This window comes from Patagioenas fasciata, chromosome 33, assembly GCF_037038585.1.
Source record: "Patagioenas fasciata isolate bPatFas1 chromosome 33, bPatFas1.hap1, whole genome shotgun sequence".
NCBI lineage: Eukaryota > Metazoa > Chordata > Aves > Columbiformes > Columbidae > Patagioenas > Patagioenas fasciata.
This window is the reverse complement of record NC_092552.1, coordinates 208073-233605: the sequence shown is the minus strand read 5'-3', so window position 1 is coordinate 233605 and position 25533 is coordinate 208073. Positions and strand designations below refer to the sequence as shown.

Genomic DNA, 25533 nt, shown 5'->3' with positions numbered 1-25533 from the left:
GTCAATCACACGTGAGTTCCTCCAAGCGTGTCCCCACGCCCTGGTCCGTGTCCCCACCCATGTCCCCATGTGTCCCCCCGTGTCCCCCCCCGTGTCCCCAGCCCGTGTGGCACCGGGAGGGGTCCCGGGGGGTGTGGCGTCACAGCCCCCCCCCACCCCTCCCCCGGTGACCCCGGTGACCCCGGCGGTGACGTGTGGCCGCAGCTGGGCTGACGTCACCGGGTGCTGACGTCACCGGGTGCCGATGTCCTGACGTCACCGGCACCGCACCCACCAACGGCTGCGGGCCCGCCCGGGGACCCACGGCACCCACAGCGCCCCATAGGGACCACATAGGGACCCCATAGACACCCCATAGACACCCCATAGGGACCCTATGGACACCCCACAGCACCCTATAGCACCCACAGCACCCCATAGACACCCCATAGGGACCCCACAGCACCCTATAGCACCCCACAGGGACCCCACAGCACCCTATAGCACCTCATAGACACCACATGGGGACCCTATGGACACCCCACAGCACCCTATAGGACCCACAGCACCCCATAGACACCCCATGGTACCCCACAGCACCCTATAGCACCCACAGCACCCCATGGATACCCCACAGCACCCCATAAACACCCCATGGTACCCCACAGCACCCTATAGCACCCACAGCACCCCATGGACACCCCATAGACACCCCATGGTACCCCACAGCACCCCATAGACACCCCATGGTACCCCACAGCACCCTATAGCACCCCATGGACACCCCGTGGGGACCCTATGGACACCCCACAGCACCCTATGGGGACCACATGGACATGAGATGTGTTGGTGTTGCACGGGCTGTGCAAACCTTGCACGGGCACAGGAGCCTTGCACGGGCACAGGAGCCTTGCACGGGCACCCTGGTGTTGCACGGGGTGCGTTGGTGTTGTATGGGCTGTGCAAGCCTTGCACAGGGCACAGGAGCCTTGCACGGGGCACAGGAGCCTTGCACGAGCACCCTGGTGTTGCACGGGGTGCGTTGGTGTTGTATGGGCTGTGCAAGCCTTGCACAGGGCACAGGAGCCTTGCACGGGGCACAGGAGCCTTGCACGAGCACCCTGGTGTTGCACGGGCTGTGTTGGTGTTGCACGGGCACAGGAGCCTTGCACGAGCACCCTGGTGTTGCACAGGGTATGTTGGTGTTGTATGGGCTGCACAAGCCTTGCACGAGCACCCTGGTGTTGCACGGGCTGTGTTGGTGTTGCACGGGGTGCGTTGGTGTTGCATGGGGTGTGTTGGTGTTGCATGGGGTGTGTTGGTGTTGCACAGGCTGTGTTGGTGTTGCACGGGCTGTGTTGGTGTTGCACGGGCTGCGTTGGTGTTGCACAGGCTGTGTTGGTGTTGCATGGGCTGTGTTGGTGTTGCACGGGGTGCGTTGGTGTTGCATGGGCTGTGTTGGTGTTGCATGGGCTGCGTTGGTGTTGCACGGGGTGCGTTGGTGTTGCACGGGCTGTGTTGGTGTTGCACGGGGTGTGTTGGTGTTGCATGGGGTGTGTTGGTGTTGCACGGGGTGTGTTGGTGTTGCACGGGCTGTGTTGGTGTTACACGGGGTGCGTTGGTGTTGCACAGGCTGTGTTGGTGTTGCACGGGGTGCGTTGGTGTTGCACAGGCTGTGTTGGTGTTGCATGGGGTGTGTTGGTGTTGCACAGGCTGTGTTGGTGTTGCACAGGCTGTGTTGGTGTTGCACGGGGTGTGTTGGTGTTGCACAGGCTGTGTTGGTGTTGCACGGGCTGTGTTGGTGTTGCATGGGGTGTGTTGGTGTTGCACGGGGTGCGTTGGTGTTGCACGGGGTGCGTTGGTGTTGCACAGGGTGTGTTGGTGTTGCACGGGCTGTGTTGGTGTTGCACGGGCTGTGTTGGTGTTGCATGGGGTGTGTTGGTGTTGCACGGGGTGTGTTGGTGTTGCATGGGGTGTGTTGGTGTTGCATGGGGTGTGTTGGTGTTGCATGGGGTGTGTTGGTGTTACACGGGCTGTGTTGGTGTTGCACGGGCTGTGTTGGTGTTGCATGGGTTGCGTTGGTGTTGCACGGGGTGCGTTGGTGTTGCATGGGTTGCGTTGGTGTTGCATGGGGTGTGTTGGTGTTGCATGGGTTGCGTTGGTGTTGCACGGGGTGCGTTGGTGTTGCATGGGTTGCGTTGGTGTTGCACGGGGTGCGTTGGTGTTGCATGGGTTGCGTTGGTGTTGCATGGGCTGTGTTGGTGTTGCACGGGCTGTGTTGGTGTTGCACGGGGTGCGTTGGTGTTGCATGGGCTGTGTTGGTGTTGCATGGGGTGTGTTGGTGTTGCATGGGGTGTGTTGGTGTTGCACGGGCTGTGTTGGTGTTGCATGGGGTGCGTTGGTGTTGCACGGGCTGTGTTGGTGTTGCACGGGGTGCGTTGGTGTTGCATGGGCTGTGTTGGTGTTGCATGGGGTGCGTTGGTGTTGCACGGGCTGTGTTGGTGTTGCACGGGCTGTGTTGGTGTTGCACAGGGTGCGTTGGTGTTGCATGGGCTGTGTTGGTGTTGCACGGGGTGTGTTGGTGTTGCACAGGGTGCGTTGGTGTTGTATGGGCTGTGTTGGTGTTGCACAGGGTGCGTTGGTGTTGCATGGGCTGTGTTGGTGTTGCATGGGCTGTGTTGGTGTTGCACGGGGTGCGTTGGTGTTGCATGGGCTGTGTTGGTGTTGCATGGGCTGTGTTGGTGTTGCACAGGGTGCGTTGGTGTTGCATGGGCTGTGTTGGTGTTGCATGGGCTGTGTTGGTGTTGCACGGGGTGCGTTGGTGTTGCATGGGCTGTGTTGGTGTTGCATGGGCTGTGTTGGTGTTGCACAGGGTGCGTTGGTGTTGCATGGGCTGTGTTGGTGTTGCACGGGCTGTGTTGGTGTTGCACGGGCTGTGTTGGTGTTGCACAGGGTGCGTTGGTGTTGCATGGGCTGTGTTGGTGTTGCACGGGGTGTGTTGGTGTTGCACGGGGTGCGTTGGTGTTGTATGGGCTGTGTTGGTGTTGTATGGGCTGTGTTGGTGTTGCATGGGCTGTGTTGGTGTTGCATGGGCTGTGTTGGTGTTGCACGGGGTGCGTTGGTGTTGCACGGGCTGTGTTGGTGTTGTATGGGCTGTGTTGGTGTTGTATGGGCTGTGTTGGTGTTGTATGGGCTGTGCAAGCCTTGCACGGGCGCAGGAGCCTTGCACGGGGGTCCCCGTTGGCTGGGGGTCACCGTGGGGTCCCCCCGTGCTGGGTCCCCTCGGGGGGTGAGAAGAACCCTGAGGAAGTCCCGGATGTGCCGGGGGGGCCGGGGGGGTCCCGGCTCCGGCCGCCCCTTCCCCTTTCGCTATGAGCCCGCCAGGAAGCCCCCCCGCCCGGTTTGGGGTCCCCCCACCTGGTTTGGGGCCCCTGGGCCCAGTTTGGGGTCCCCCCGGTCCCAATTTGGGGTCTCCCCTGTCTCAATTTGGGGTCCCCAGGAGCCAGTTCAATCACCCCAGTCCCAGTTTGGGGTCCACTGGGCCCAGTTTGGGGTCCCCCCTGTCTCAATTTGGGGTCCTCAGGAGCCAGTTCAATCCCCTCAGTCCCAGTTTGGGGTCCCCCCTGTCCAATTTGGGGTCCTCAGGAGCCAGTTCAATCCCCTCAGTCCCAGTTTGGGGTCCCCCCTGTCGAATTTGAGGTCCCCCCTGTTCCAGTCTGGGTCCCCCGGTTCCAGTCCAGTCCCCCGGTCCCACTCCGGTCCCCCGGTCCCACTCCGGATCCCCCGGTCCCACTCCGGATCCCCCGGTCCCACTCCGGTCCCCCGGTCCCACTCCGGATCCCCCGGTCCCACTCCGGTCCCTCGGCTCCCGGTTCGAGCCCCCGCCGCTCCCGCCCCCCCCGCCCCATCCCCGCCCCCCCATCCCCCCCCATCCCCCTCGGGCGCGGTCGCTGCGTCCCGGCAGCAACTTCTCCTCCTCCTCCTCCTCCTCCGCCATCCCGGGGCCTTCGTCCCCCTCCTCCTCCTCCTCCCCCCGTTAACCCCGCCCGGCCCCGCGGCTGCGCCCGGCGGCTCCGCGGCCGCTCCCGGACCGGGGGTCCCGGGGGTCCCGGCCATGGGGGGCCCCGCTCCGCTGCTGCTGGCGCTGCTGGCGGCCGCTGCGCTGGGGTCCGGACCGGCCCCGCCCGGTGAGTCCCGGGGCGGGGAGCCGGGGGGGTTTGGGGGGACCCCCTGTGCGAGGGACCCGTTGTTGGGGGGATGGGGACACCCCGAGGGCTGCGGGAGTGGAGGGGGGGGAGAAAAGGGGGTTTTGGGGGAGTGGGAGTGGGTGGGTTGGGGGCGCCACCTTTCCGAGGGATCCCCGGAGGGAGACCCTTTTGGGGGGTCCAACGAGGGTCCTTTGGGGAGAGGCTTTTTGGGGGGGCAGTCTCCATTATGCCTCAGTTTCCCCCAAGTTGCTCCAGGGCGGCCCCGTGTACCCCAACTGCCCCATAACGGGGCGACCCCATCTACCCCAACTGTCCCATAGCGGGAGCGGCCCCATTTACCCCAACTGCCCCAAAACGGGGTTTGGGGTTTGACCCATCTACCCCAACTGCCCCATAGCGGGGGCGGCCCCATCTACCCCAACTGCCCCATAGCGGGGGCGGCCCCGTCTACCCCCGCTGCCCCATAGCGGGGTTTGACCCCCTCAGCAGGGAGCGGGGCGGGGGTGGGAAATCGCTGTCCCCCCCGCCCCGGAGCCGCCGCCCGTCCCCGCTGTCCCCGCCAGACATCTGGGGCTGGTTATGCGGGGGCGGCGGTGACACCGCCGGGTCCCCGGGCCCCCCGGGCCCCCCCGCCCCGTGGCCGTGGGGCAGATGCCGGGGATGCCTGGAGGCTCCCGGGGGAGCGGTGGGGGGGGGGGGCTGTGACCCCCCCGCTTCCCTTCCCACGCCCCCGGGGGACCCAGGTGTCCGGGACAGACTCCCCCTCTCCCCCCCCCCGCCCCCGCTGTTGGGGGGGACACGATGCGCCCCCCCCCCCCGGGCAGTTTGGGGGGGCGTTTGTGTGGGGGCAGCCCCGGGGTGGAGCGGGGGGGGCTTGGGGTGAGATGGGGAGTGGGGGTCCGCGGGAGGGGTCCTGGGGGGGTCCCAGAGGTCAGTGCGTGTCCCGGGGGTCAGTGGGTGTACGGGAGGGTCCCAGGGGTCCCGGGGGGTCCCGTGGGTCAGTGGGTGTCCCGGGGGGTCCCAGGGGGGTCCTGGGGGTCAGTGCGTGTCCGGGGGGGTCCCAGGAGTCCCGGGGGGTCCCGGGGGTCAGTGGGTGTCCCGGGGGGTTCCCAGAGGGTCCCGAGGGTCAGTGGGGGTCCCGGGGGTCCCAGGGGGCTCCTGGGGGTCAGTGCGTGTCCGGGGGGGTCCCAGGAGTCCCGGGGGGTCCCGGGGGTCAGTGCGTGTCCCGGGGGGAGTCCCAGGGCTCCCTGGGGGTCCCGGGGGTCAGTGGGTGTCTGGGGGGGTCCCGGGGGGTTCAGGGGGGTCCTGGGGTGTCCCAGGGGTCAGTGGGTGTCCGGGGGGGTCCCAGGGGTCCCGGGGGGTCCCAGGGGTCAGTGGGTGTCCTGGGGTATCTCGGGGGTCCCTGGGTGTCCGGGGGGGTCCCGGGGTCCCGGGGGGTCCCAGGGGTCAGTGGGTGTCCTGGGGTATCTCGGGGGTCCCTGGGTGTCCGGGGGGTCCCGGGGGTCCCGCGGGTCCCGGGCGCCCCCGACGCGCGTGCCCGCAGCGCTGTGGTTCCTGGAGCACCCCTCCAACGTCACCGCGGCGCCCGGGGAGCGCGTGCGGCTGCGCTGCCGCGTGCGGGGCCGCGGGGACCCCCCCGCGGGGACCCCCCCCCTCCCCCTCCCCCCCGGGGACCCCCCCGCCGGGGACCCCCCCGAGCTGGGCTGGCGGCGGGACGGGCGCCCCCTGGAGGACGCGGACAGCGACCAAGCGCAGGTGCCGCTCGGAGACCGCACGTGGGTGGCGACCAGCGAGCTCAGGTGGCGACCGAGCGGCGGGGGCTGGCCCGTGGGCCCTGTCCCCGGCACCTCGTGTCCCTCTGTCCCCGTCACATCGTGTCCCGTGTCCCCTGTCTGTGTCACACCGTGTGTCCCTGTCCGTGTCACACCGTGTGTCCCTGTCCCCTGTCCGTGTCACACCGTGTGTCCGTGTCCCCTGTCCGTGTCACACCGTGTGTCCCTGTCCGCGTCACACCGTGTGTCCGTGTCCCCTGTCCCCAGCACACCGTGTGTCCCTGTCCGTGTCACATCGTGTCCCGTGTCCCCTGTCCGTGTCACACCGTGTGTCCCTGTCCCCTGTCCCCAGCACACCGTGTGTCCCTGTCCGTGTCACATCGTGTGTCCCTGTCCGTGTCACACCGTGTGTCCCTGTCCCCTGTCTGTGTCACACCGTGTGTCCCTGTCCGTGTCACACTGTGTGTCCCTGTCCCCTGTCCGTGTCACATCGTGTGTCCCTGTCCGTGTCACACCGCGTGTCCGTGTCCCCTGTCCGTGTCACATTGTGTCCCGTGTCCCCCTGTCCCCATCACCTCGTGTCCCTCTGTCTGTGTCACATCGTGTCCCGTGTCCCCTGTCCGTGTCACATTGTGTCCCGTGTCCTCCTGTCCCCGTCACCTCGTGTCCCCCTGTCCAGGTCACATTGTGTCCTGTGTCCCCTGCCCCCGTCACATCGTCCTGTATCCCGTGTCCCCTGTCCCCATCACTTCATCCCATGTCACCTGTCCTGTGTCCCCTATCCTGTGTCACATCATCCTGTGTCCTGTCCCGTGTCCCCATTGTCCTCATTGTCCCCATGTCCCCATTGTCCCGATGTCCCCATGATGTCCCCATGATGTCCCCACGATGTCCCCATGATGTCCCCACGGTGTCCCCTGTCCCCAGCATCCCGCGGGCGCGCCGCGAGGACGAGGGGCTGTACCAGTGCTGGGCGCGCCTGGGCTCCACTCGTGTTCTCTCCACCGCGGCGCTGCTGGAGCTGGCGGGTGAGCGGCTGCGCCCACGGGGGGGCGCCCACGGGACCCCCGGGACACGGGTTGGGGGGGGGCACCCCGGGGTCCCCCCGTGACACAGCACCCACGGGTGGGGCACCCACGGGACCCCCGGGATGCGGGTGGGGGGGCACCCCGGGGTCCCCCCGTGACACAGCACCCACGGGTGGGGTACCCACGGGACCCCCGGGACACGGGTGGGTGGGGGGCACCCCGGGGTCCCCCCGTGACACGGGTGGGGGGGCATGCCGGGGTCCCTCCATGACACGGATGGGGGGCATGCCGGGGTCCCCCCCCATGACACAGCACCCATGGGTGGGGGGCACCCAGGGGACCCCAATGACCCCCCTGTGTCCCCAGGGCTGGGGTCACCCTGTCCCTGCTGTCCCCTCTGTGTCCCCAATGTCCCCCATTGTCCCCATGTCCCCTTGTCCCCATGTCCCCCTTGTCCCCATTGTCCCCATGTCCCCCCATATCCCCATGTCCCCCCCACTGCCCCCATCGTCCCCATGTTCCCATGTCCCCCATGTCCCCCATGTCCCCACTGTCCCCATGTCCCCCTGTCCCGCTGTCCCCAGGGCTGCCGCAGTTCGTGGAGGAGCTGTGTCCCCCATGTCCCCCCCATTGTCCCCATGTCCCCCATTGTCCCCATGTCCCCATGTCCCCATGTCCCGCTGTCCCCAGGGCTGCCGCAGTTCGTGGAGGAGCTGTGTCCCCCATGTCCCCCCCATTGTCCCCATGTCCCCCATTGTCCCCATGTCCCCCATTGTCCCCATGTCCCCATGTCCCCATGTCCCGCTGTCCCCAGGGCTGCCGCAGTTCGTGGAGGAGCTGTGTCCCCCATGTCCCCCCCATTGTCCCCATGTCCCCATTGTCCCCATTGTCCCCATGTCCCCCCCATTGTCCCCATGTCCCCACTGTCCCCATGTCCCGCTGTCCCCAGGGCTGCCGCAGTTCGTGGAGGAGCTGTGTCCCCCATGTCCCCCCCATTGTCCCCATGTCCCCCCCATTGTCCCCATGTCCCCCATTGTCCCCATGTCCCCATGTCCCCATGTCCCGCTGTCCCCAGGGCTGCCGCAGTTCGTGGAGGAGCTGTGTCCCCCATGTCCCCCCATTGTCCCCATGTCCCCCATTGTCCCCATGTCCCCATGTCCCCCTGTCCCGCTGTCCCCAGGGCTGCCGCAGTTCGTGGAGGAGCTGTGTCCCCCATGTCCCCACTGTCCCCATGTCCCCCCATTGTCCCCATGTCCCCATGTCCCCATGTCCCCCCATTGTCCCCATGTCCCCATGTCCCCATGTCCCCATGTCCCCATGTCCCCCCATTGTCCCCATGTCCCCATGTCCCCATGTCCCCCATTGTCCCCATGTCCCCAGGGCTGCCGCAGTTCGTGGAGGAGCCGGGGGACGTGCGGGTGGGGGTGGGCGCCCCGTTCAACCTGAGCTGTGGGGCGCGGGGCCCCCCCGAGCCCGTGCGGCTGCGCTGGCTGCAGGATGGGACCCCCGTGGAGCCCCCCCCGCCCGCCCCGCCCGGCGCCCGCTCCACCCTCAGCGTGCAGGGTGGGCACGGGGGGCCGTGGGGACAGTGGGGACATTGGGGGGTATTGGGGTAATGGGGGGTATTGGGGCAATGGGGACATTGGGGGCGATGGGGATGGTGGGGGCAATGGGGGCAATGGGGACAATGGGTGGTACTGGGGCATTGGGGGCATTGGGGGCAATGGGGACATTGGGGACATTGGGGGGCAATGGGGGGTATTGGGGGTATTGGGGTCAATAGAGGCAATGGGGGGTATTGAGGACAATGGGGGAAATGGGGACATTGGGGGCAATGGGGGGTATTGGGGACATTGGGGCAATGGGGGCGTTTGGGACATTTGGGACATTGGGGGCAATGGGGGGTATTGGGGGCAATGGGGGTATTGGGGACATTGGGGGCAATGGGGGAATGGGGACATTTGGGACATTGGAGGCAATGGGGGGTGGGGGTATTGGGGACAATGGGGGGCGATGGGGGATGATGGGGACAGTGGGGGCGATGGGGACAATGGGGGCCGATGGGGGGCGATGGGGACAATGGGGGCGATGGGGGATGATGGGGACAGTGGGGGTGATGGGGACAATGGGGGCGATGGGGGGCGATGGGGACAACGGGGGGCGATGGGGACAATGGGGTCTGGGGGACCCCCTGACCCCACCGCTGCCCCCAGGCCTGACCCACAGCAGCTCCTTCTCCTGCGAGGCCCAGAACGCCCGCGGCGTCACCACCTCGCGCTCCGCCATTGTCACCGGTGAGGGACGCGGGGACGCGGGGGCACGGGGGGACACGGGGACACACGGGGGCACGGGGGACGCGGGGGACCCCCTCACCCCGCCCCCGCTGCCCCCAGTGGTGCCGCAGCCCCCCCGGAACCTGCGGATGGTGGCGCGGGGACAGACCTGGCTGGAGGTGACGTGGGAGCCGGGGGACAGCGGGGACAGTCCCCTGAGCCACTGCACCGTGCAGGTATGGGGACATCATGGGGACATTGGGGACATGGGGACAGTCCCCTGAGCCACTGCACCGTGCAGGTATGGGGACATCATGGGGACATCATGGGGACATTGGGGACATGGGGACATGGGGACATGGGGGTATGGGGGATGTGGGGGAACATGGGGGTGCAGGGGGACATGTCCCCAAGGTCAAGGTGTCCCCAAGGTCGGGGTGTCCCCAAGGGGACTCGGGGTGTCCCCGTGTCCGTGTCCCCACGCAGTTCCCGTGTCCCCAGGGGGTTCCTGATGTCCCCGTGCCCGTGTCCCCACGCGGTTCCCGTGTCCCCACGCGGTTCCCGTGTCCCCAGGGGTTCCTGATGTCCCCGTGCCCGTGTCCCCACGCGGTTCCCGTGTCCCCAGGGGGTTCCTGATGTCCCCGTGCCCGTGTCCCCACGCGGTTCCCGTGTCCCCAGGGGGTTCCTGATGTCCCCGTGCCCGTGTCCCCACGCGGTTCCCGTGTCCCCAGGGGGTTCCTGATGTCCCCACGCGGTTCCCGTGTCCCCACGCGGTTCCCGTGTCCCCAGGGGGTTCCTGATGTCCCCGTGCCCGTGTCCCCACGCGGTTCCCGTGTCCCCAGGGGTTCCTGATGTCCCCGTGCCCGTGTCCCCACGCGGTTCCCGTGTCCCCAGGGGTTCCTGATGTCCCCATGCCCGTGTCCCCACGCGGTTCCCGTGTCCCCAGGGGTTCCTGATGTCCCCATGCCCGTGTCCCCATGCGGTTCCCGTGTCCCCACGCGGTTCCCGTGTCCCCAGGGGGTTCCTGATGTCCCCGTGCCCGTGTCCCCACGCGGTTCCCGTGTCCCAGGGGGTTCCTGATGTCCCCGTGCCCGTGTCCCCACGCGGTTCCCGTGTCCCCAAGGGGTTCCTGATGTCCCCGTGCCCGTGTCCCCACGCGGTTCCCGTGTCCCCAGGGGTTCCTGATGTCCCCGTGCCCGTGTCCCCACGCGGTTCCCGTGTCCCCAGGGGGTTCCTGATGTCCCCGTGCCCGTGTCCCCACGCGGTTCCGTGTCCCCATGCGGTTCCGTGTCCCCACGCGGTTCCGTGTCCCCACGCGGTTCCCGTGTCCCCAGGGGGTTCATGATGTCCCCACGCGGTTCCCGTGTCCCCACGCGGTTCCGTGTCCCCAGGGGGTTGCTGATGTCCCCACGCGGTTCCCGTGTCCCCACGCGGTTCCCGTGTCCCCAGGGGGTTCCTGATGTCCCCGTGCCCGTGTCCCCACGCGGTTCCGTGTCCCCACGCGGTTCCGTGTCCGCAGGCGGTTCCGTGTCCCCACGCGGTTCCCGTGTCCCCAAGGGGTTCCTGATGTCCCCGTGCCCGTGTCCCCACGCGGTTCCCGTGTCCCCACGCGGTTCCGTGTCCCCACGCGGTTCCGTGTCCCCACGCGGTTCCCGTGTCCCCATGCGGTTCCCGTGTCCCCACGCGGTTCCCGTGTCCCCACGCGGTTCCGTGTCCCCACGCGGTTCCGTGTCCCCACGCGGTTCCCGTGTCCCCATGCGGTTCCCGTGTCCCCACGCGGTTCCGTGTCCCCACGCGGTTCCGTGTCCGCAGGCGGTGGCGGCGCCGGGGCCGCGCGGCGGGGCGGGGGGGGCCGTGTTCAGCCGGGTGCTGCCCGTGCCCCCCCACGGGCTCCGCCTGCAGGGGCTGCGGGCGCTCAGCGCCCAGCGGGTGCGCGTGGCCTGCGGGACCCCCCGCGCCACCTCCCCATGGGCACCCTGGGTCCCCATGGCCACCGCCGAGGGCCGTGAGTGCGGGATGGGGGCTGGGGGGGGGTTATGGGGCTGGGGGGGTCCCTGTGGGGCTGGGGGGTTATGGGGCTGGGGGGTTATGGGGCGGGGGGGTCCCCATGTGTCACCTCCCCCTGGGCACCCTGGGTCCCCATGGCCACCGCCGAGGGCCGTGAGTGCGGGATGGGGGCTGGGGGTGGGGGTTATGGGGCTGGGGGGGTTATGGGGCTGGGGGCTTGTGGGGCTGGGGGGGGTTATGGGGCTGGGGGTGGTTATGGGGCTGCGGGGTCCCTGTGGGGCTGGGGGGTTATGGGGTTGGGGGTTATGGGGCTGGGGGTGTCCCCATGGGGCTGGGGGGTTGTTATGGGTCTGGGGGGATCAGTGGGGGACTGGGGGGTCCCTGTGGGGCTGGGGGGTTATGGGGTTGGGGGGATTATGGGGCTGGGGGTGTCCCCATGGGGCTGGGGGGCTGTTATGGGTCTGGGGGGGTCAGTGGGGGGCTGGGGGGTCCCCGTGGGGCTGGGGGGGAGGGGCCGGATATGGGGGTCCCCATGGGATATGGGGCTGGTGGGGGGCGGGGTCCCTGTGGGCGGGGGATCCAGGCCCCGGATGCCTGGGTCCCCTGACCCCGCCCCCCAGCGCCGGCGTCGCCCCCCGAGAACGTGACGGTGCGGTGGGAGGGGCCTCGGGCCCACGTGCGCTGGGGGGCGCCCCGGGACCCCCAAAACGCGCTGATCCGCGGCTACCGGCTGGGCTACCGGGGGGGGCGCGGCCCCGAGGTGGGGCCCCACCCCTTGCACCCTTGCACCCTTGCACCCCATTGCACCCCATTGCACCCATTGCACCCCATTGTACCCCCATTGCACCCCATTGCACCCCTTGCACCCCATTGTACCCCCATTGCACCCCATTGCACCCCCATTGCACCCCATTGTACCCCCATTGCACCCCATTGTACCCCATTGCACCCCATTGCACCCATTGCACCCCATTGCACCCCATTGCACCCATTGCACTCATTGCACCCCATTGCACCCCATTGCACCCCATTGCACCCATTGCACCCCATTGCTCCCCATTGCTCCCCATTGCACCCATTGCACCCCATTGCTCCCCATTGCACCCCACTGTCCCCATTTCCCCCCATGTCCCATTTGTCCCCATGTCCCCCGTCCCCACTTGTCCCCATGTCCCCTGTCCCGTCTGTCCCCAATGTCCCCAATGTCCCCATGTCCCACTTGTTCCCATGTCCCCATTTCCCCTCCATGTCCCCAGTGTCCCCATGTCCCCAATGTCCCCATGTCCCATTTGTCCCCTGTCCGTATGTTAGCATGTCCCATGTCCCCTGTCCGTCTGTCCCCTGTCCCCATGTCACTGTCCCATGTCCCCTGTCCGTCTGTCCCCATGTCCCCATGTCCCTGTCCCCTGTCCCTGTCCCCACGTCGCTGTCCGTCTGTCCCTGTCCCCTGTCCCTGTCCCCACGCCGCTGTCCGTCTGTCCCTGTCCCCATGTCCCTGTCCCCTGTCCCTGTCCCCACGTCGCTGTCCGTCTGTCCGCAGGTGCTGCTGGACGTGGGGCTGGCGCTGGAGGCCACCCTGGACCTGTCCCTGTCCCCGATGTCCCCGATGTCCCCCGGGGGGCTCTGGGTGCGCGTGGCCCCCTACAGCGGGGGAGGGGACGGGCCCTGGAGCCCCCCGGTGCTGCTGCCCCCCCGTGAGTCCCCGCGCGCCCCAACGGCCCCAACGGCCCCAACGGCCCCAACGGCCCCCATGTCCCCAGCACCCCATGACCCCAGTGGCCCCAGTGTCCCCATGTCCCCAATGTCCCCAGCACCCCATGACCCCAGTGTCCCCATGTCCCCAATGTCCCCAGCACCCCAACATCCCCATCACCTCAATGTCCCCAATGTCCCCATGACCCCATGTCCCCATCACCCCAATGTCCCCATCACCCCTATGTCCCCATCACCCCCATGTCCTGATGTCCCCAATGTCCCCACAGCTGGAGAGACCCCCCTGGAGACGCAGCCAGGTGAGACTGAGGGGACATTGGGGACAGGGGGGACATTGGGGACAGAGGGGATGGAGGGACATTGGGGACAGGGAGGACAGAGGGGATGGGGGGACATTGGGAATGGGGGGACATTGGGGACAGGGAGGACAGAGGTGACGGGGGGACATGGGATGACCCCAGGGTTGTCCCCGGACCACGTCCCCAGGGGTGTCCCCAGTGTCCCCAGGGGTGTCCCCATGTCCCCATGTCCCCATGTCCGTGTCCCCGCAGTGGTGGCCCCGGCGCTGTCCCCGGGCTGGTTGGTGTCCCCATGTCCCCATGTCCCCATGTCCGTGTCCCCGCAGTGGTGGCCCCGGCGCTGTCCCCGGGCTGGTTGGTGGCCCTGGTGGCCGTGGCCGCGGTGGCCGCGCTGGCGCTGGCTCTGGGGGTGGTGGCCGCGCGGCGACGGCGCAAGGAGACCCGGTTCGGGTGAGCAAGGGGACCCCGTCACCCCCGTCACCCCTGTCACCCCCCCTGTCACCCCCCCATCACCCCCCCTGTCACCCCTGTCACCCCCCCTGTCACCCCTGTCACCCCCCCGTCACCCCCCCATCACCCCCCCTGTCACCCCTGTCACCCCCCCTGTCACCCCTGTCACCCCCCCGTCACCCCCCATCACCCCCCCTGTCACCCCCGTCACCCCTGTCACCCCTGTCACCCCCCCTGTCACCCCCCCTGTCACCCCCCCTGTCACCCCCGTCACCCCTGTCACCCCCCCTGTCACCCCCCCTGTCACCCCCCCGTCACCCCCCATCACCCCCCCGTCACCCCCGTCACCCCCGTCACCCCTGTCACCCCCCCTGTCACCCCCCCTGTCACCCCCCCATCACCCCCCATCACCCCCCCGTCACCCCCGTCACCCCCGTCACCCCTGTCACCCCCCCTGTCACCCCCCCTGTCACCCCCCCTGTCACCCCTGTCACCCCCCCGTCACCCCCCATCACCCCCCCGTCACCCCCGTCACCCCCGTCACCCCCGTCACCCCCCCTGTCACCCCCCCTGTCACCCCCCCTGTCACCCCCGGGTCACTGCCCCCGTTACTCCGCATCACCCCCCCTGTCACCCCCATGTCACCCATTGTCACCCCCTCCGTCACGCCCAGGTCACCCCCTGTCACCCCTCCGTCACCCCGCATCACCCCCCTCGTCACCCTCCCTGTCACCTCCCGTGTCACCCCCTGTGTCACCCCCCCGTCACCCCTCTGTCACTCTGGGTCACTCCGTGTCACCCCCAGGTCACCCCCTGTCACCCCCGGGTCACCCTGTGTTCCCCCTCAGTGTCCCTGTCCCCATGGTGTCCACATGGTGTCCCCACGGTGTCCCCACGGTGTCCCTGTCCCCATGGTGTCCCCATGGTGTCCCTGTCCCCACGGTGTCCCCACGGTGTCCCCACGGTGTCCCTGTCCCCACGGTGTCCCTGTCCCCACAGTGTCCCCACGGTGTCCCCACGGTGTCCCTGTCCCCACGGTGTCCCTGTCCCCACGGTGTCCCCACGGTGTCCCTGTCCCCATGGTGTCCCCACGGTGTCCCCACGGTGTCCCCACAGTGTCCCTGTCCCCATGGTGTCCCTGTCCCCACGGTGTCCCCACGGTATCCCCATGGTGTCCCTGTCCCCACGGTGTCCCTGTCCCCACGGTGTCCCCACGGTGTCCCTGTCCCCATGGTGTCCCTGTCCCCACGGTGTCCCCATGGTGTCCCCATGGTGTCCCCATGGTGTCCCTGTCCCCATGGTGTCCCTATCCCCATGATGTCCCCATGGTGTCCCCGCGGTGTCCCCATGGTGTTCCCACGGTGTCCCTGTCCCCACGGTGTCCCCACGGTGTTCCTGTCCCCATGGTGTCCCCACGGTGTCCCCACGGTGTCCCTGTCCCCATGATGTCCCCATGGTGTCCCCATGGTGTCCCCGCGGTGTCCCCACGGTGTCCCCATGTCCCCAGGGAGGCGTTTGCCCCGCGGGGGGAGCCCCTGGTCCGGTACCGGGTCCGCAGCTCCTACAGCCGCCGCAGCACGCAGGCCACGCGTGAGTGTCCCCGTGTCCCCAGTGTCCCCGTGTCCCCAATGTCCCCGTGTCCCCTGGCCCCGTGTCCCCAATGTCCCCTGGCCCCTGTCCCCGTGTCCCCATGTCCCCTGTCCCCGGTCCCTCTGTCCCCAACCAGTGTCCCCTTGTCCCCCCACCCACCCCCGGTGCCGCGGTCCTGGGGTGACCCAGGGTGACCTCTGGGTGTCCTGGTGACCCAGGGTGTCCCGGTGACCTGGGGTGACCCGGTGACCTGGCGTGACCCAGTGATCCGGGGTGACCTGGGGTGACCCGTGGGTGACCCATGGGTGTCCTGGTGACCCAGGCTGACCCAGGGTGTCCCATGGGTGTCCTGGTGACCCGTGGATGACCCATGGATGACCCGGTTGTGTCCCAGTGACCCAGGGTGACCCACGGGTGTCCCTGTGACCTCGGGTGACCTGGGGGTGTCCGGTGACCTCGGGTGACCTCGGGTGACCCGTGTTGTCCCGTGGTGACCCGTGGGTGTCCATGTGACCCGTGGTGACCTGGGATGACCCACGGTGACCCGCGGTGACCCGTGGGTGTCCTGGTGACCCGTGGTGACCCATGGGTGACCTGTGGGTGTCTGGGTGACCGGTGGGTGACCCGGGATGACCCGGGATGACCCGTGGTATCCCTGTGACCTCGGGTGACCTCGGGTGACCCGTGGGTGACCCATGGGTGACGTGGTGACCCGTGGGTGTCCGGGCGACCTCGAGTGACCTTGGGTGACCCGTGGGTGTCCGGGTGACCTCGGGTGCCCTGGGACGACCCGGGTGACCCGTGGGTGACCCGTGGGTGACCCGGTGACCCGTGGGTGACCCGTGGGTGACGCGGTGACCCGTGGGTGACCCGTGGGTGAGCCGTGGGTGACGCGGTGACCCGTGGGTGACCCGTGGGTGACCCGTGGGTGACGCGGTGACCCGTGGGTGACCCGTGGGTGACCCGTGGGTGACGCGGTGACCCGGTGTGCGGCGGCAGTGGCGCGTTTGGGCGTGAGCGCGGAGCTGCGGGAGAAGCTGCGGGACGTGGTGCTGGAGCCGCGGCGCCTGGCGCTGGGGAAGGCGCTGGGAGAGGGTGCGTGCGCCAGATCGGGGCGTCCCCCAAACCGGGGTGTCCCCCAAATCGGGGTGTCCCCCAAACCAGGGCGTCCCCCAAATCGGGGTGTCCCCCCAATCGGGGTGTCCCCCAAACCGGGGCGTCCCCCCAAACCAGGGCGTCCCCCAAACCGGGGCGTCCCCCAAACCAGGGCATCCCCCAAACCGGGGCGTCCCCCAAATCGGGGTGTCCCCCATAGGGGTGTTCCCCAAATCAGGGTGTCCCCCCAAATCAGGGTGTCCCCCCAACTTGGGATGTCCCCCCAAACCAGGGTGTCCCCCATAGGGGTGTCCCCCCTACTCGAAGTGTCCCCCAAATCAGGGTGTCCCCAATGGGGGTGTCCCCCCCAACTCAGGGTGTCCCCCCAACCCGGGGTGTCCCCCATAGGGGTGTCCCCCCCAAAGTGGGGGTGTCCCCCAAATCAGGGTGTCCCCCACAGGGGTGTCCCCCCCAGCTCAGGGTGTCCCCAGTGGGGGTGTCCCCCCCACTTTGGGGTGTCCCCCATGGGGGTGTCCCCAGTTTGGGTGTCCCCCCCGGGTCAGGGTGTCCCCATGGGGGTGTCCCCAGTTTGGGTGTCCCCCCCGGGTCAGGGTGTCCCCCATGGGGGTGTCCCCAGTTTGGGTGTCCCCCCCGGGTCAGGGTGTCCCCATGGGGGTGTCCCCAGTTTGGGTGTCCCCCCCGGGTCAGGGTGTCCCCCATGGGGGTGTCCCCAGTTTGGGTGTCCCCCCCGGGTCAGGGTGTCCCCATGGGGGTGTCCCCAGCTCAGGGTGTCCCCGTGGGGTGACCCCATGTTCCCCATGACCCCGTGGGTGTCCCCGTGTCCCCCGTGTCCCTGTGGGGTGTCCCCCATGACCCCATGTCCCCAATGGGGTGTCCCCCTGACCCTGTGACCCGTGTGCCCAATGGGGTGTCCCCATGTCCCCCGTGACCCCGTGACCCCGCGGGTGACCCCTGACCCCGTGTCCCCAGGGGAGTTCTGCTCGGTGCTGGAGGGGCAGCTCAGCCACCCCCGCGGGGTCCTCAGGGTGGCCGTCAAGACCATGAAGGGTGAGTGGCGCACGTGAGTGTCACCTGTGTCACCCGTGAGTGTCACCCGTCAGTGTCACCCGTGAGTGTCACCCGTGAGTGTCACCCGTGAGTGTCACCTGTGAGTGTCACCCGTGAGTGTCACCCGTGAGTGTCCCCTGTGTCACCCGTGAGTGTCACCCGTGAGTGTCCCCTGTGTCACCTGTGAGTGTCACCCATGAGTGTCACCTGTGTCACCCGTGAGTGTCACCCGTGAGTGTCACCCGTGAGTGTCACCCGTGAGTGTCCCCTGTGTCACCCGTGAGTGTCACCCGTGAGTGTCACCCGTGAGTGTCCCCTGTGTCACCCGTGAGTGTCACCCGTGAGTGTCCCCTGTGTCACCCGTGAGTGTCCCCTGTGTCACCCGTGAGTGTCACCCGTGAGTGTCACCCGTGAGTGTCCCCTGTGTCACCCGTGAGTGTCACCCGTGAGTGTCACCTGTGAGTGTCACCCGTGAGTGTCCCCTGTGTCACCCGTGAGTGTCACCCGTGTCCCCTGTGTCACCCGTGAGTGTCACCCGTGAGTGTCACCCGTGAGTGTCCCCTGTGTCACCCGTGAGTGTCACCCGTGAGTGTCACCCGTGAGTGCCACCCGTGAGTGTCCCCTGTGTCACCCGTGAGTGTCACCCGTGAGTGTCACCCGTGAGTGCCACCCGTGAGTGTCACTCGTGAGTGTCCCCTGTGTCACCCGTGAGTGTCACCCATGAGTGTCACCCATGAGTGTCACCCGTGAGTGCCACCCGTGAGTGTCCCCTGTGTCACCCGTGAGTGTCACCCGTGAGTGTCACCCATGAGTGCCACCCGTGAGTGTCACTCGTGAGTGTCACCCGTGAGTGTCACCCGTGAGTGTCCCCTGTGTCACCCGTGAGTGTCACCCGTGAGTGTCACCCATGAGTGCCACCCGTGAGTGTCCCCTGTGTCACCCGTGAGTGTCACCCGTGAGTGTCACCCGTGAGTGTCACCCGTGTCCCCTGTGTCACCCGTGAGTGTCACCTGTGAGTGCCACCCGTGAGTGTCACTCGTGAGTGTCACCCGTGAGTGTCACCCGTGAGTGTCCCCTGTGTCACCCGTGAGTGTCACCCGTCAGTGTCACCCGTGAGTGTCCCCTGTGTCACCCGTGAGTGTCACCCGTCAGTGTCACCCGTGAGTGTCCCCTGTGTCACCCGTGAGTGTCACCCGTCAGTGTCACCCGTGAGTGTCCCCTGTGTCACCCGTGAGTGTCACCCGTCAGTGTCACCCGTGAGTGTCACCCCTGTCCCCTGTCAGTCAGTGTCACCCGTGTCCCCTGTGTCACCCCTGTCCCCTGTCAGTGTCACCCCTGTCCCCTGTGTCACCCATGTCCCCTGTGAGTGTCACCCGTGAGTGTCCCCTGTCAGTGTCACCCGTGTCACCTGTGAGTGTCACCCGTGAGTGTCACCCGTGAGTGTCCCCTGTGTCACCCGTGTCACCTATGAGTGTCACCCGTGAGTGTCACCTGTGTCACCCGTGAGTGTCCCCCGTGTCACCTGTGTCACCTGTGAGTGCCCCTGTGTCACCCGTGTCACCCATGTCACCCGTGTCCCCCGTGAGTGTCACCCGTGAATGTCACCTGTGTCCCCTGTGAGTGTCACCTGTGTCACCTGTGTCACCTGTGAGTGTCCGCAGTGCCCGTGTCTGTCCCACGCTGTCTGTCCGTCCGTCTGTCCCACGCTGTCCGTGTGTCCGCAGTGCCCGTGTCTGTCCCATGTCCGTCCGTCTGTCCCGTGTCCCATGTCCGTGTGTCCGCAGTGCCCGTGTCCCGGGGGGCCCTGCAGAGCTTCCTGAGCGAGGCCGTTCGCATGAAGGAGTTCGACCACCCCAACGTCATGCGGCTCATCGGTGGGGACGGGGACACCGGGGACACCGGGGGACACCGGGGGCGGGGGGGACACCGGGGGGAATGGGGACATGGGGACACCGGGGACATGGGGGGACACCGGGGGGAATGGGGACATGGGGACACCGGGGACATGGGGGGACACCGGGGGGAATGGGGACACCGGGGGACACCGGGGACGGGGGGGACACCAGGGGGAACGGGGACGTGGGGACATGGGGGGACACCGGGGGGAATGGGGACACCGGGGGGACACCGGGGACGGGGGGGGACATGGGGGGACACCGAGGGGAATGGGGACATGGGGACATGGGGGGACACCGGGGAAAATGGGGACATGGGGACACCCCTGGGGGAATGGGGACATGGGGACATGGGGGGACACCGGGGGGAATGGGGACATGCGGACACCGGGGGATGGGGGGGACGGGGGGACATTGGGACATGGGGACAGGGGAGGGAACAGGGGGACAAGGGGCAGGGGACGTGGGGACACCGGGGACACCGGGGACGGGGGGGACGGGGGGACACCCCTGGGGGAATGGGGACATGGGGGTCAGGGGTGTCAGGGGGGGCCGGGGGGGCCAGGGGGGGCCAGGGTGTTCAATGGGGGGTCAGGGGTGTCCCTGCAGGGCTGGGGTCCCCGGGGGGCTCAGGGTGTTCAATGGGGGCTCAGGGTGTTCAATGGGGGGTCAGGGGTGTCCCTGCAGGGCTGGGGTCCCCCGGGGGGGCTCAGGGTGTTCAATGGGGGCTCAGGGTGCTCAATGGGGGGTCAGGGGTGTCCCTGCAGGGCTGGGGTCCCCCGGGGGGGCTCAGGGTGTTCAATGGGGGCTCAGGGTGCTCAATGGGGGGTCAGGGGTGTCCCTGCAGGGCTGGGGTCCCCCGGGGGGGCTCCCCGCCCCCGTCGTGCTGCTGCCGTTCATGGCCCACGGGGACCTGCACAGCTTCCTGCAGCTCACGCGCCTGGGGGAGCGGCCCCTGGTCAGTGGGGGCGGGGCTGGGGGGGGGCCGGGGGGGCTGGAGGGTCCGGGGGGGCTGGGGGGTTTGGAGGAGCTGGGGGGCTTTGGGGAACTGGGGGGGGCTGAGGGGCTGGGGGCTTGGGGGGACTGAGTGGGTCGGGGGGGTTCAGGGGGGTCTGGGGGGTCTGAGGGGTTTGGGGGGGTCTGGGGGGCTGGGGGATTTGGGGGGGCTGAGTGGGTCCGGGGGTCCATAGGGGGTCCATGGGGGTCCCCAGTTCCTGCACCCCCAGCAGCTCCTGGGATCCATGGGGGGTCCATGGGGTATATGAGGGTTCTAATGGGGGGGTCCATGGGGGTTCTAATGGGGGGTCCATGGGGATTCTGATGGGGGTCCATGGGGTATATGAGGGTTCTAGTGGGGGTCCATGGGGGTTCTAATGGGGGGTCCATGGGGGTCCCAGGTGCTGCCCCCCCGTCAGCTCGTGGGGTCCATGGGGTCCATGGGGTCCATGGGGGTTCTAACGGGGGGTCCATGGGGGTCCCAGGTGCTGCCCCCCCGTCAGCTCGTGGGGTCCATGGGGTCCATGGGGTCCATGGGGGTTCTAACGCGGGGTCCATGGGGGGGTCCCAGGTGCTGCCCCCCCGCCAGCTCGTGGGGTTCATGGCCGACATCGCCGCCGGGATGAGCTACCTGAGCCGCAGGAACCTCGTGCACAGGGACCTGGCGGCGCGGAACTGCATGTGGGACATGGGGACAACGTGGGGACATGGGACATGGGACATGGGGACATGGGACATGGGGACATGGGGACATGGGACATGGGACATGGGGACATGGGACAGGGACCTGGCGGCGCGGAACTGCGTGTGGGACATGGGGACAATGTGGGGACAGTGGGGACATGGGACATGGGACATGGGGACATGGGGGACATGGGGACACTGGGGACATGGGGACATGGGACATGGGGACATGGGACAGGGACCTGGTCGCGTGGAACTGCATGTGGGACATGGGGACAACGTGGGGACAATGGGGGGACATGGGGACAACATGGGGACAACATGGGGACATGGGGGGACATGGGAGGACATGGGGACAACGTGGGGGGACAGGGGTACATGGGACATGGGGACAGGGGACCTGGTGGCACAGAACTGCATGGGGGACATGGGGACATGGGGGGCATGGGGACGTGGGACATGGGAACATGGGACATGGGGACATGGGACAGGGACCTGGTGGCGTGGAACTGCATGTGGGACATGGGGACAATGGGGACATTGGGATGTGGGGGGACAGGGGGGACATGGGGACACATGGGTGGGCAGGGGACATGGGGATAAGGGGGCCATGGGGGACATGGGGGGACACAGGGACAAGGGGACACTGGGTGTGGGGTGACACAGGGACAGGGGGACACCGGGTATGGGGTGACAATGGTGACAATGGGGACAATGGGGACAATGGTGACAGTGGTGACAATGGTGACAATGGTGACACCGTCACTGTCCCCAGGCTGGATGAGTCCCTGCGGGTGCTGGTGTGGGGTGACAGTGGTGACAATGGTGACAATGGTGACACTGTCACTGTCCCCAGGCTGGATGAGTCCCTGCGGGTGCTGGTGTGGGGTGACAATGGTGACAATGGTGACAGTGGTGACAATGGTGACACTGTCACTGTCCCCAGGCTGGATGAGTCCCTGCGGGTGCTGGTGTGGGGTGACAATGGTGACAATGGGGACAATGGTGACAGTGGTGACAATGGTGACAATGGTGACACTGTCCCTGTCCCCAGGCTGGATGAGTCCCTGCGCGTGCTGGTCTCCGACTTCGGGCTGTCCCGGCAGCTGAGCCCGGGGGGCGGTGACGTCACGGGGGACGGCGATGACGTCACGGGGGACGGCGATGACGTCACAGGGAGCGGCGGTGACGTCACGGGGGCCACCGGGGACAGGGGGCCCTGGTACCAGCAGGGGGGCGCCGCCCCCGTCCCCGTCAAGTGGGTGGCGCTGGAGTCGCTGGCCCGGAGGGTCTACAGCACCAAGAGTGACGTGGTGAGGGACCCCCCAAAACCGACCCCCCCGAACCCCAACACCTGTACAGCACCAAGAGTGACGTGGTGAGGGACCCCCCAAAACTGACCCCCCCGAACCCCAAAACTGGACCCCAAAATACCTGAGAGCCCTGAACCCCAAACCTGAATCCCAACCTGAACCCCAATATTCCAGGGTTCCAGGGGTTCTGGGGGGGTCGGTGGGGTTATTGGGGGGTCAGTGGGTTATTGGGGGTCCCGGGGGGTCGGTGGGGTTATTGGGGGGTCAGTGGGTTATTGGGGGTCCCGGGGGGTCAGTGGGGTTATTGGGGGGTCAGTGGGTTATTGGGGGTCCCGGGGGGTCGGTGGGGTTATTGGGGGGTCGGTGGGTTATTGGGGGTCCCGGGGGGTCAGTGGGGTTATTGGGGGGTCAGTGGGGTTATTGGGGGGCCAGTGGGTTATTGGGGGTCCCGTTCATCCGGTGCCCCCCCAGTGGTCATTCGGGGGTCCCCGGGGGTTATTGGGGGGTCGGTGGGTTATTGGGGTTCCGTGGGTTATGGGGGGGTCCCGCTGACCCGCTGCCCCCCAGTGGTCGTTCGGGGTCACCATGTGGGTTATTGGGGTTCCGTGGGTTATGGGGGGGTCCCGCTGACCCGCTGCCCCCCAGTGGTCGTTCGGGGTCACCATGTGGGTTATTGGGGTTCCGTGGGTTATGGGGGGGTCCCGCTGACCCGCTGCCCCCCAGTGGTCGTTCGGGGTCACCATGTGGGTTATTGGGGTTCCGTGGGTTATGGGGGGGTCCCGCTGACCCGCTGCCCCCCAGTGGTCGTTCGGGGTCACCATGTGGGTTATTGGGGTTCCGTGGGTTATGGGGGGGTCCCGCTGACCCGCTGCCCCCCAGTGGTCGTTCGGGGTCACCATGTGGGTTATTGGGGTGCAGTGGGTTATGGGGGGGTCCCGCTGACCCGCTGCCCCCCAGTGGTCGTTCGGGGTCACCATGTGGGAGATCGCGGCGCGGGGCCAGACCCCCTACCCCGGGCTGGAGAACAGCGAGGTGCTGCCGTTCCTGCGGGGGGGGCACCGCCTGCGCGCCCCCCCGGGCTGCCCCCCCGCGCTGTGAGTCACCCCGAAACCCCCTGACCCCCCCGGGCTGCCCCCCCGCGCTGGGAGTCACCCCGAAACCCCCTGACCCCCCCGGGCTGCCCCCCCGCGCTGGGAGTGACCCCAAAACCTCCTGACCCCCCCGAACCCCCCGGGCTGCCCCCCCGCGCTGTGAGTCACCTGACCCCCCCCCGAACCCCCAAAACTCCCCTTGAACCCCTGACCCCCAAACCCCCCTGATCCCCATGACCCCCCCAGAACCCCCGACCCCCCCAGACCCCTGAGACCCCCAAACCCCCCCTGTTCCTGACCCCACGTGAACTCCTGACCCCCCCCATTATTGGGCACCGCCCCCATTCTGGGACCCCCCCCCCCAAGCTGATGCTGCTGAGCCCAGGACCCCCGGGACCCCCCCAACCCCCCCTATTCCTGAACCCCCATTCTTGGGCCCCCCCCCATTTTGGGTCCCCCTCATTATTGGGGACCCCCCCATTTTGGGGAACCCCCATTCTTGGGGCCCCCTCCCATTTTGGGTCCCCCTCATTCTTGGGACCCGCCCCATCTTGGGGAACCCCCATTCTTGGGGCCCCCTCCCATTTTGGGGACCCCCCCCATTTTGGCCCCCACCATTGCCCCCATTCCCCCCCCAGGTACGAGCTGATGCGGCGCTGCTGGGCCGAGGACCCCCGGGCCCGCCCCACGTTCGAGGAGCTGGGGGGGGCGCTGGGGGCGGCGCTGCGGGGGCTGCCCCCCCCCGACCCCCTCTACGTCAACATGGAGCGGGGGGGGGCGGCCGCGGGCCCCCCCGCGCACAAACCGCCCCCCCCGGCCCCGCCCCCGCCCGAGGGGGGGCCCGGGCGCTACGTGCTCTGCCCGCCCCCCCCCGGGGACCCCCCCGGGGACCCCCCCGCGCGCTCGGAGGAGGGGGCGTGAGTGGGACCCCTCCCCCCCCCCCCAGCCGCACCACTGCCAGGGACCCCCCCCCAGCTCCGTGGAGCCGGGGTCACCCCCCCGGGGCGGGACCCCCCCAGGTACCGGGGTATCCCGGGGACCCCCCCAAATAGCAGGGACCCCCCCAGGTACCGGGGTATCCCGGGGACCCCCCCAAATAGCAGGGACCCCCCCAGGTCCTGGGGTATCCCAGGGACCCCCCCAAATAGCAGGGACCCCCCCCAGGTCCTGGGGTATCCCGGGGACCCCCCCAAATAGCAGGGACCCCACCCAGGTATAAGGGCATAATGGGGACCCTCCCCAAAGGTTGGGACCCCCCAGGTACTGGAGCATTTTGGGGTCCCCCCCAGGTATAAGGGCATAGTGGGGACCCCCCAAAGGTTGGGACCCCCCCAGGTACACGGGACACCCCCTCCCCGAGGTTGGGGACCCCCCCAGGTACTGGAGCATCTTGGGGACCCCCCAAAGGTTGAGACCCCCCCCCCAGGTATAATGGCATAATGGGGACCCCCCCCAAATGTTGGGACCCCCCCAGGTACTGGAGCATCTTGGGGACCCCCCTAAAGGTTGGGACCCCCCCAAAGGTACACGGGACCCCCCCCCCGAAGGAGGGACCCCCCCACACCCAGATACTGGAGCATCGCGCTGCCCCCCCCAAAGACTGGGACCCCCCCCCAAGGCCAGACCCCCCAATCCCCACCCCCGGACGCCCCCATCCCCCCCGCACTTTACGCCGCTTCGGGACCCCCGAGGGGGGGTGACCCCGTAACACCCCCCCCCAACCCCCATAAAGCCCCTTGTCCCGCACGAGACTTCGCGGGTTTTTTTTGGCGGGAGGGCTCGAGGGTTCGGGGTTCGGCCAATGGGAACGCGGCGCTGTCCGCCGACCAACCAATCGGAGGCCGGCTCTTGTTGCTAGGCAGCGCGGGGGGCGGTAGCACGCGCAGACGCCGCCGGGCTCCAGCCAATGGCGGTGGCAGCGCGGCCCCAGGCCCGCCCCCCGGGTGACCAATGAGAGCCGCGCACAGCTCGCCCCGCCTTCCCTGAGAAAGCAGCCAGTGGGAAGTGAGTCCCTTCCCCGAGGGCAGGGACAGGCGGGGAAGCAGCCAATGGGAGTGCAGGAAGGGCGCGGC

The 25533-nt window shown here is 68.3% G+C and overlaps 1 protein-coding gene across 1 annotated transcript; it reads left to right on the top strand.

The window, feature by feature from the left end:
* The first annotated feature begins 3757 nt into the window (after positions 1-3757).
* AXL (AXL receptor tyrosine kinase) lies at positions 3758-25177 on the top strand. The gene is made up of 20 exons (XM_071800849.1): positions 3758-4166; positions 5731-5986; positions 6887-6987; positions 8368-8550; positions 9201-9281; positions 9381-9496; positions 11073-11265; positions 11888-12027; positions 12808-12961; positions 13250-13279; positions 13606-13729; positions 15237-15319; positions 16319-16414; positions 17405-17482; positions 19267-19356; positions 20211-20335; positions 20945-21054; positions 22112-22370; positions 23328-23464; positions 24100-25177. Exons 1-20 carry the CDS (start codon positions 4094-4096, stop codon positions 24380-24382), a joined length of 2712 nt encoding a protein of 903 aa, XP_071656950.1. The 5' UTR covers positions 3758-4093; the 3' UTR covers positions 24383-25177.
* The last annotated feature ends 356 nt before the right edge of the window (positions 25178-25533 follow it).